The 11479-nt window shown below is 40.9% G+C and overlaps 1 protein-coding gene across 3 annotated transcripts in view; it reads right to left on the bottom strand.

Annotated features, from left to right (window-relative positions):
- Positions 1-2920: 2920 nt before the first annotated feature.
- Positions 2921-11479, bottom strand: part of NRG4 (neuregulin 4) — a 66900-nt gene continuing 58341 nt past the window's right edge. For 2 of the 3 annotated variants that reach the window (XM_074966062.1, XM_074966061.1), the window contains exons 7-8: positions 7984-8063; positions 7211-7879 (exon numbers count right to left, since the gene is read on the bottom strand). In XM_074966062.1, the coding sequence (XP_074822163.1) occupies positions 7866-7879; positions 7984-8063 (94 nt within the window). In that variant the 3' untranslated portion in view covers positions 7211-7865. Of the gene's footprint in view, positions 7880-7983; positions 8064-11479 lie in introns of all 3 variants that reach the window. The other variant, XM_074966060.1, reaches the window with a different exon arrangement.

Raw genomic sequence — 11479 nt, 5'->3', positions numbered from 1 at the left:
AAAAAAATCTGTTCAAAACATAATAAATGTCAGTGTTTGAGTTTTGTGTAAACTTAGTATGGAATGTACCAAAAGGCGTTACTGTGCTCTTCCCCAGTTATTAATTTGGAATTTTGTGTAAATTAATTAATTGTACATGTGCCACTAAACAAAATAAACCAGAAGGTTTAAGGTTGGACAATAATCATTTTAAAGAGTGAAATGAGCAAGAACTTAAAAGGCTTCCTTGGCAACCTTCAGGCTTTTCAGAGACTTCCCTGAGAAACATTTATACTCAGAATTGCTGAGTTCAGGGCTGACTGCAATGCATCTCTTGCAGACGTCATCTCGTCCTTGACACACAGCAGAATGGAGATCAGTTTGGTGAAAAAAGGAAAGAAGTGAACACTTCAAAGGCACAAGGCCTGCAGGCCAAAAGTGGTGTTTATGACTTCTGGTTTATAGGAAGCAAATATGATCCTGCTTCTACACACGTTGAATATGATCAGAACGTTCTTAAATGTTTGTTTTACACTACTGTAAAATGAATAGCCTACGTCTTCCAGATGAGAATACCATTGGATTGCATAAAACCGTAAAAGGTAATGGAAAAATGAAGTGATTATGATGCATAGCCAAATAAATGTTATATATATAAAATCACACAGGAAAAAGCATTGAAATGACAGTTATCCTGTTTTTAGAGCTAATGGCCCATATTTTCATACTTTCATAACTGATTGGCTCTGGTGTTCCCTCTGTGAAGCTTCCATTTGACACTTTCTAGTTTGACATAATGCACTTCAGCAGAGGAAATGTGGCTCCAGAATTTAAGATGCATGGGAAAAGTACGAAACTTTTAAAGTTATTGCAAAATGCATTCTATTATTTGTTACAAAAAATACTTTGAAGTTTTCCCTTGGGCATTCAACCCCCCATTCAAAGAAAGTACTTAAGGAAAGTCCATGCCTGTTCAGGACAGTTCTTAAGCCTGGCTTAAATTCTATTGATTTTAGTTGGTCTTCAGCACTTGCTTAAGTGTTGTCCTGAATAGGAATGTTTTCCAGAATCAGGGACTCAAATATTAAGATGCATATTCCTGCCCTTCCAAGTGCAATGGCAACTCTTGCTTGTTTTTACAATATATTTGAAACATTTTTTTTAAATAGTGTTGGGTGTTATATGTAGGTATAGTGCATGGAGTATTCATGTTATGTTAGTTTTCCCTCAAAAAGCCCAGCTGGCATAAGGCTTAATTGGGGAATAAGGAATCCTCTCATTATCCCTTGTGTCTTCTTATAGTGGACCTTTGGAAGAAAGCAAGAATAACCTGATGAAGATAAAGAGACCACAAATCATATGATACTAAATCTTCACAATTGCATCATCTAAAAGGCATTTCAATTAAAACCTGTAGGAACAGTAAATCTGCTTTTTTGTCATTTTCTGTGCCGGCAGATTCCTTTTGCTCCAGGTTAATATTGAAATAAGCTTTATTTTAACAGATGAAGACTCTGGGTCTGGTGAGTCATGCCCTCTTTGGGGAGCGGAGAGCAATATACTAGGATCCTGTAAATGATTAAACCACAGTCTGACTTTCAGGTACAGCAAAGGTGCCTGGTGAGACTGAACCTCAACTACGAATTTTGGAAAATCAGGTGATTAAAAACGTTCATTTTCTCATTTACTTTTCAGGTAAAAATGAAGCTCTGCTGTATATCAAATGGGATCTTGGAATTCACTGACGTCCTGCCAAGAAAAAAAGGGTAATACTCTGTTCGTGTACTGTTTCATTTTTTCATCATATTTTACCTCCACTTTTGGAAGAGACAGAAGTTTTCTATTTCTACCATAAGTCAATAAATTGATTTTTTTAGTCTTCATTTAAGCCTAAGAAGGGCTATTTCTGACACATCTCCAAACTCCTCCAAATATGAAGCATTAATGGCCAAGTCAGAGAGCTTTGAAAAAAAAATTTGTTTCCAAAATAAAATATTTGTCATCCCATTTAAGTCAATAGGACTACTCAGATGAGTACGTTTACACATGTGCAGAAGTTTGCCCAGCACCTGGCCCAATCTGAATAGCCGCAAGGTAGTGAATGTGTGTAGGTACATGCTTTATGTAAAACTTCTTTGCTGCAGTAGCACCATCTATCAGAGAGTCTCCAAGTGCTTTACAAGCTAAATAAATGTAATCAATGTCCCGGTCAGCTGATATTTTTTTCATGAGTGTTTCTAGGGAAGAAAACTTTGGCTGGCACATTGACAGTGCATCTATACTCGGAAAAAAGGTGGCAGATTTTGCTTTCTTAATGTTCCTAGTGTGGACAAGGCAGGTGTACTTTTTGCAAGTGTTAGCAGGACCAGGTAAACCCTAGATCGTGATTTCCATGAATCTATTCTTTGTTTGAAATTATTCACTGAATGTGTTACAAGAATGTGGTTCAGCCAGTGGGTGGCTCACAAATACAAGTAGCAATTGCACACACTGGAGCTATGAAATTTGAGCTGTTTTGTTTGGACCTAGGTCATGTGGTATGTTACTGTCCCCTGAGCACAACTGTCAGACCTAGTCTGCATTTGATAAATGATGCTGTTTAGGTACACATCAGATCAGCTTTGAACAGCCCTCACTTCTGGCTGTCCAGTTTGGAAATATACTCCCCAACTGGCTGCTCAGAGGTGTGCCCTCTATGCAACAGGGCAAGCTGGATCTAAATTATGTGGCTCTGTTGCTGGATTCTGTGGCACAATAGAAGTTTTCATGGCCATTTAAGTTTAAATAATGATGGTTTGTAATGAAATACAGAAATAAGACCAATTAGTACAGGAACCCTCATGTTTATTTTGATATTGAATTTTATTTGTTATGCTGTCCCCACATTTTCAGCTTTTATTAAATAGTGGATTTTTGTATTGACAACATGTAACCGCAGTGTAGAAGCTGGAGGTTTCGGAAGCTGCATAGGGGACGGTTAGAAGCTTTGTTTTTGAGGAGGAGGTGGAAGTCAGTTTCAGATTATGAGAGAAAGCACATTAGCTGGATGTTTCTGCTAGAATTATCCATCGTGAAACAGCTGACATAGGGGTGGGCTTTTTCAAAAACACCTCAGTGATTTAGGAGCATAAATTCCATTCCTAAATCACTTAAGCACTTTTGAAAAATCCCACCCTAGAAGTGCTATAATTGGGGTGTTAACTGAAACCTATTGAGATGAAAGGACAGTTCACACTTCTTGGTATGATTTTTTTTTTCTTTTTTTCAGGCTGGCTGCAAGCTCTGGCAAACATCACTGAACTATGTTCACTTCACCTTTTTCAAGCCATCTTAGCAATTAGAAAGTTACAAATGTCTTTTTAAAAGAAGTTTTGTCCTGGGAGTACACAGGCAGAGAAGTCAATATACCAGCAGGAGGAGCTAGCAGCTTCTGGGGGGGCGGGGAGGAGGGGGAAAGAGGAATCCTTACAACCTGCCTCCAAGATTGAGGGAAGTGACAGAATCCCCAGAAGTAACAGCCAAAGTAGTGGATGCTGCGATGGAGAACAGAACGGTCAGTAGAACAGGGTATTCATATAGTGGGGCTCTTCCAAAAATCCCATGACTGGGTGCCCTGCCACATTTTTAGGGCTCATATACTCGTAGGAAAATTGGCAAACGTTTCTGGGAAACCCATTGGTCCCAAAGACAGAGCGAGCTGCTACGTTACCTACGCTAAGTATTTTATTAACCTTTTATTTTGTGCTTTGCAGTTGAGATATGGATACATAGATACATCGTCTTACACAGACTATGATCGCAAACGAGAAGGAAGCAAAACCAGGTATATACTTTTGGAATACATGAGAAATGGGTAACTTTAAGTATAATAAAGAAAAACAGTTTAAATTTTTTCAGTGTCCTTTTGATATTGGAATGATTTTTATGTTCAAACTATAAGAAAGGCAGCTATGCCTGAAAGGATTTCATACCGTCTAGCATTACTCTTAATGGAAAAAAATTGACAAATGCTTTATCCTAGATTCTTTTGACTTATGCAGTGTTATTTTGTAGGGGGGGGAGTGTTAGAGGAATGCTTATTTTTCCATAGCTCTTCACTGAGCATATAGCTGCTACCAATAAGTGTGTTAAGAAATCAGGGTTTTGTGGTCTAAATAGGTGCTTAACTGGTAACGTCAGTAAAACTGCCAGTGAATGACAGTGTTTCCGGACTAGTATGCTTTGATTTTAGGGTAGTCCGAAACGGGGAGGGGGAAGGAATACCAACCAATCCACAATTCCTCCAGCAAATATTTGAAACGTCTTTATAATGTTTCAATCTGTTTTCAAATACCAGTGGAATATGATTTTGTATTGTGTTTTTCTACATGTTACCATAAAAGAGAAAGTTGCTCCAGGCCACATGCATGACCACTGTTCATGAAAGATCTCTTCACACAACTACTCCTCCCACTTACGTATCTAATTTATAATGTAATCATTACCAAATACCTGGCAGGAATTATATCTTCTGATCCCTTAGATTTCATAATTATTTTTTCCAGTTCTGTGAGGGCTCTAACTAAAGCAACTCATAGTATGAATGGTTTTTAAATATTAAGTAATTAAAAGTGAGGATTTCTAATGGGACAAACATTTTCTGTATTTCATCTGTCCACTGGTTTCCCTTTTTAAATAACCATCGTTCTGCAAAAGCTCATCTCCTTTCCTTAAAAACAAAAAATAACCCAAAAGAGCTGAGGAAGACTAGAATTCCATTTTATCGCAGTAAGTTTGGGAGATTCTGGGCTATCTCTAACCCTTATTTTCTCCCGTAACTTTAGGGTAAGAAGTAGACTTCTGCCAGGTAGACTTCCTTCTGTTTTCCCCTTGATGTTTGGAAATAAAAATCAAAGCAATTAGTAGAATAGGAAACTCCTCTTGTTCTCTTTCCACCTGTTTCTCTCTCTCTGGTGTACCTTGTTACCAATGTTCAAGATGGGTCACCCAATAAGAACCTTTTATATGGGGCACAGGCAGGTCACCTTATGATTTAGTTCTGGAAAGAGTTTTCCTGTTAATTTTAGCCATTTTGTTTCCCCAAATGAGCTGGAGGATTTTCTAACATCTTATGGCAAACCTTTACTGGAATATTCTGGAAGAGGAAGGTGATCCTCAGGAGCAACATTATTGTTATGGTAATAATGTTGCCAAACCACTATAATCATCTTTTGTTTTTCAATCACTTCTTAATTTTTTTTAACAAGCGCAGGTGGTGGCTTCATATAATGTTATTAAATGGAAAATAACATTGACCACTACATACTTTTATGTGATGTTTGGCTAACTTAAATTTAAAATGAATTTGTAGCCTTGTCTGACATTGATCTTTAAGGCAAATTGACATGACTTGCAATTTTGTATAATAGGTTTTAAAACCTATGACCTCCCTAAATGCCATTCTTTTGAGGGATTCTGCAATCATGAATAGGACTTCATCCACAAAGAACGCTATTTTATGGATTGACTTCTTTGCATTTAAATCCTGTATTTGTTTAATTTTTCTAATTTTCTGTGCAAATGGTTTCTTGGTTAATACAAACAAGGTGGGGAATAGTGGAAAACTTTGCCATAGGCCTCTACAAAATGAGAGAGGCTCTGAATATTTATTATTGACTCTTTGTTTAGCTTTTATAGATTGGTATAAGATTTCAGTCCATTTTTTTCTTTTACTTTCTAGACCTAGTCCCTTCATAAACTTCCGTTTAACTTGCTGATAGACCTTTTCCACATCTAGTGAAAGTAACATACCTGACCTCCTTATCTTTGATAGGCTTGAATGCATCACAACCAGTAACCTATGAATGCTATCTAATAGCTGTCTTCCCTGATTAAATCCCATTTGATATATACTAGTTATTTTAAGCATAAATGATTCTGTCACCACCTTTGCAAAACTCTTAAATTCTATATTTGACAATGAGATGTGCATAGGTGAAGTACATTCAATCTTATATCTTTTGGCCTTTAAAATCACAGCAATATTGACTTCTTTCTTCATATCTGCTAATGTTTTGAAGTCCTGAAAATTACTTAGATGTTTGGGGGAAAGCTGATAAGTCAAAGATTTGTACAATTCAATTGAGAATCTTTCCATACCCGGTGCTTTACTTGACAGCATATTTTGAATGACTGATTTGACTTCCTCAAATTCTTTCTGCAGATGTTCAGGTATAACTGGGAGCCCAACTTCTCCAGTGTAAGAACTTATATGACAGTGCATTTCACTCTTGTGTTTTCTGATACCAATCATAGTATTTTTTTCTTTTTCCTGTTTTAGCCTATATGATAAATTGTTATGGCCCTTATTTCCCATCCCATTGTACTTTTGTTTAAACTGATATACAATACATTCTATTTTTTCTGGCCACAGAACAGAGAGTTGCCCTCTAAGGGAGGGAGGCTTACCCAGCATTTTCCTTGCATCTGTCTTTTTGTGTAACTTCTCTAATTTTTTTATTTCAGAGAGAAAAAACTTGTCTTCTGTATTTTTTCCCTTTTTAATTCTAGAGAATGTCTCAATTAATTTCCCCCTCAATGCTGCCTTATAAACCTTCCATAGTGTATTGGTACGTAAGTTTCCATTTTTGTCATTATTGAAAGAAATTTTGTTTTTGCTAAGTACATCATTCAATACTATAAGGTTTTCAAATAATGGATTATTCAGGTCCCAGTTGCTATGCCTCCTACAACCAAACAAATCTCTAAATGTTGTCATGCTAGGAATAGGGACTGACCATGTAAGCTCACCTCTCTTTGCCTCAGTCAGAAAATCCTTTAAGCAAGCAGACAGAGATATATAATCTATTTGCGTGAACAGCAAATGGGGATATGAATAAAACAAATAATCCCTCACAAATGGCTTCACATTCTTCCATGAATCCAGTAGACTGAGCTGTGAAAGATTTTGTTTCAAATATGAGCCAGGGGAATTGGGTTCTTCCTTTCTACTGTCTGATCTGTCAGCTGTAGGATTTGAGGTGAGATTTAAATCTCCCTCAGCAATGAGATCCTCAGAAGAAAATGTCAAGACAGGAAGAATAGCATTGGGACAGGCTCTTTGTCCTGTGTTAGGAGCATATACCAAGCACAGGGTAATTACTCTGCCCAGTAGATTTCCTTTAACTGTTATGAATTTCATCATCTTAACACTGTTTTACTTCAAGCTGAAGTCTCTTAGCTAGGAGGCCGGCCAACAAAGTGATGTTTCAAGACAGTGTGAGGAACCATTGAATCACTATTTAAAACAAAAATGTAGGTCTTATATCAGCTGGAGAGAAAGTGGAGGGAGAGGCCCTTTTATCCACATCTGGTGAGTATGTCTGAAGTCAGCCAAATTCTGTACATATATCCCAGATATGTTTTGAAACCACTGGATTGAGACAGTCCCTTGACCTCTTTGTGCTGTTTCCAAGCTTTCCTGTGAGAAGGGGACGATCTGGTGAAAACCTCTTAAGATGATATACTCTTTACATGGTGAAATACCTCAAAGATTCTTATGCTCCCTGTCTTTGCATTGGAAAAAGAAAGAACTCCCTGATAGAACTACTTGGCTGCACAGAGTCTGCAATACATTTGTCAGGGGAAAGCTCACAGAAGATTCAAAAACGGTTCTAATGATTTCTCTACAATGTGACTTCCCTTCTTTGAAAGTAATCAGGCACTCTGATAAATGTAACTATTTTTCCTTATTATGATCTATGTGCCATCTTCTCCCAGTACATTAGCAGATTTATTTGTATCTAATTTCTTCTTTGTTCATCCTGGTTACCAGACCCTCCACAGCACCTGTTATGTTGTTATGGTTCCTCTGCATGTTGCTCTCCCATGGTTCCTGTTTTATTGCTTTATTCTGTTATCTCTGAAAAGTAAAAAAAAAGAAAAGAAAAAAGTTATTAAAAACAACAATTACTCCTCCCTTCCTCCCCCAGAATAACCCTGCCACTTAATTTCAAATGTACTCACTGTTGCAGCCATTGCTGCTGGTAGTCTCAACCAGGCTGGCACCACGCTCTGTTGAGCTGGCCCTTCGAGTGTTGGCCTTCCTGACCGTGAATAAGTGACCCAAAAAAAGGGGGATGGAGGAGAGATGAAGAAACACAAAATGAGAAAATATTGGTCAGAGAAGAGAGACTCAGTAAATGAATGATGCTTTCACTAACAATGTAATATTAGCACTTAGCAACTTCAAAACACTTGACAAACTTTAATATTCAGCCCCTTTGTGAGGTAGGGGGGAAACGGAAGAAATTTGCTCAGAACCACACACCATGCCTGTAGCAACACCAGGATTAGAACTCCAGTGTATGGGTCCCAGCTAATGTTGCTCTGGGCTGTCTCTAAGGCCTTTTTTATGTAATTGGTCACTATAATACAATTTGAACTAATTAATCATTTAAACCTGCTAAAAGCCCATTCAAAATGCTGAAGAAAGGGATGCTTTCTACACAGCTGTTTTAAACATAGTTAACCTTCTTTTGAAGAGCTCAGTGGAGCTTGAAAGCTTGTCTCTTTCACCAATAGAAGTTGATCCAATAAAATACATTAGCTCACCATCTTGACTCTTTTTAAAAAACAAAAAAAACCCCACTTTAGACATCTGTCTCGACAGAAGCTGCCAGTTTTGCTCCTTTGTGTCCAGTTTTTGTCCTGTGGTGACTTTAATTCCTCCACACAATGTGTTGCCTTGATGGCTCTATTCCTAGACGGTGTGTTTTAGATGGATGGCTCCGATCTTGTTTGTTAATATACTCTTCTCACACAGGTAATTTAACCAGTCAACATGGGTTTATATTATGTCAGTGATTCACAGATCTATAACTATCCCTAGTGTTCCATTTGCCCCCTCTATGCTCTATTCTTCCCCTTTAAATTCTATTTTGGGAATTCAAGTCATAATGTCCTATAACTTAACACAATGAAAAAAAAAAAACCTGTCTCAGGTGGATTATAGACTAGATTCAAATCAGCCACCTCTTTTACTCTCTTCTAGTATAGCTTATACAGTCTCCTCCTGGGGTTAGGAGTGCCAGGGGACTTCCACAGACATTTTGAATAGCTTGCAGTGAAATCTTCCTTTTGCTCTCTTAGTTACACCAAGCACTGTGAATACCTTCCTACTTTCCTCAGTGGTCTATCTTCATGCCATTTTTTTAGTTCCATTTAGATACCAACTGGAGTATGCCTAGATCTGCATAGGTGGTGAGGATTCCGGAATGTCCAAGGAACTCTCTCTTCTCCCACCCCCTTGTGTGCTATACAGGAAGCTGGCACACTCAGTCCTTGCTCTTGCTCAGCAAACTGGTTAAGCTATCTGTATGGCCCCTTTGTGCTGCTCCACAGCAGGGGCCAGAAGCTGGCCATATAGCATTAATAATTGTTAAAACAGAAATTCATGTTCAGAGCTCCTCTACATAAAACCAGTTCTCTCAATTAAAGAAAAAACGGTTACTCACCTTTGTAACTGTTGTTCTTCAAGATGTGTTGCTCATGTCCATTCCAATTAGGTGTGTGCGTGCCATGTGCACGGCCGTCGGATAAAATTTACGACTCGGTGGGTCGGCTGTGGAGCCCCCTGGAGTGGCGCCTTCACGGTGCTTGATATATACCCCAGCCGACCTAGCGCCTCCTCAATTCCTTCTTGCCAGCTACTCCGACATAGGGGAAGGGGGGTGGGTTTGGAATGGATATGAGCAACACGTCTCGAAGAACAACAGTTACAAAGGTAAGTAACCGTTTTTTCTTTGAGTGCTTGCTCATATCGATTCCAATTAGGTGACTCCCGAGCCTTATCTAGGCGGTGGGGTCGGAGTGAAGCAACATGGATTGTAGGACCGCTCTAGCAAATGCTGCGTCGTCTCTGGTGTGTTGGACAATGGCATAGTGCGAAGCAAAAGTGTGTACTGAGGACCAAGTCACGGCTCTGCAGATCTCATGGATCGGCACCTGGGCCAGGAACGCCGCCGATGAAGCCTAGTCCCTTGTGGAGTAAGCAGTGAGGGGCAGGGTCGGTACACCGGCCAGATCATAGCAAGCGCGGATACAGGACGTGATCCATGAAGAGATCCACTGAGACGAGACCAGGAGGCCTTTCATCTGGTCCGCCACTGCAATGAAGAGCTGGGTCATCTTCCTGAACGGCTTCGTACACTCAATGTAGAAGGCAAGGGCCTTACGGACATCAAGGGAGTGCAGCCGCTGTTCCTGGCAACTGGCATGCGGTTTTGGATTAAAAAAACAGAAGAAAAATGTCTTGGCTGATTATGGAAGGCCAATATAACCTTGGGAAGAAAGGCCGGGTGAGGCCGAAGCTGCACCTTATCTTTATGGAAGATCGTGTAAGTTGGTTCCAAGGTAAGGGTTCTCAGCTCGGGGACTCACCATGCTGACATGATAGCGACCAGGAAAGCTGTTTTCCAGGAGAGGTAAAGAAAGGGGCAGGTGGCTAGCGGCTCGAATGGGGGCCCCATGAGTCTGGAGAGGACCAGGTTAAGGTCCCATGTGGGGACGGCTGTCGAACTTGTGGGTAGAGACGGTCCAGGCCCTTGAGGAACCTGTCAACCATGGGATTGGCGAAGACAGAGCGGCCATTCGCACCCGGATGAAGAGCCGAGATAGCTGCCAGGTGAACTCTGACAGAGGATGCTGCCAGGTCCTGCAGTTTTAGGTCCACGAGATACTCCAAAATGAGAGGCACAGACACCTGGAGAGGGAGCATGTTGTGCTGAGTGCACCAGCATGAAAACCGCTTCCACTTAGCCGTATACGTGGCCCTAGTGGAGAGTTTCCTGCTGCCCATCAGTACTTGCTGCCCAGATTCTGAACAGAGAAGTTCTGAAGGGTTCAGCCACGCAGCATCCATGCCGTGAGGTGGAGAGATCGTAGGTCGGGATGGCAGAGGCGACCGTGATCCGGAGTGATCCGGTCTGGAAGAAGAGGCAATGGGACTGGAGCGTCCAGAGGGAGTTCCAGGAGCGTGGTGTACCAGTGCTGCCTGCGCCACGCCGGAGCTACCGGAATCACTCACGCCCTGTCCCTGTGCACTTTGAGCAAGACCCTGTGCACCAGGGGGAACGGGGGAAAGGCGTAAAATAGTTGACTCATCCACGGGAGTAGGAAGGCATCTGAGAGAGAGCCCAGGGAGCGGCCTTGGACGGAGCAGAAAGCCGGACATTTCCGATTGCTGCGGGAGGCAAACAAGTCGACCTGGGGAAACCCCCACTTTCGGAATATGGGGTGGATGATATCTGGTCGAGGGGGACCACTCGTGTGAGCAGAAGGACCTGCTCAGGTGGTCTGCCAGCGTGTTCTGGACCCCAGGTAGAAAGGACGCCACCAGGTGAATGGAGAGGGCTATGCAGAACTCCCACAATCGAACGGCCTCCTGATGGGGGGGGGGGAACGGCCCCCCCCTTGTTTGTTGATGTAGAAGATGGCGGTGGTGGTATCTGCAAGGACCGCC

The sequence above is a fragment of the Natator depressus genome, chromosome 10 (genome assembly GCF_965152275.1).
Source record: "Natator depressus isolate rNatDep1 chromosome 10, rNatDep2.hap1, whole genome shotgun sequence".
NCBI classification, from domain to species: Eukaryota; Metazoa; Chordata; order Testudines; family Cheloniidae; genus Natator; species Natator depressus.
The sequence above is the reverse complement of the archived record's forward strand: the minus strand, read 5'-3'. Positions and strand labels throughout refer to the sequence as shown.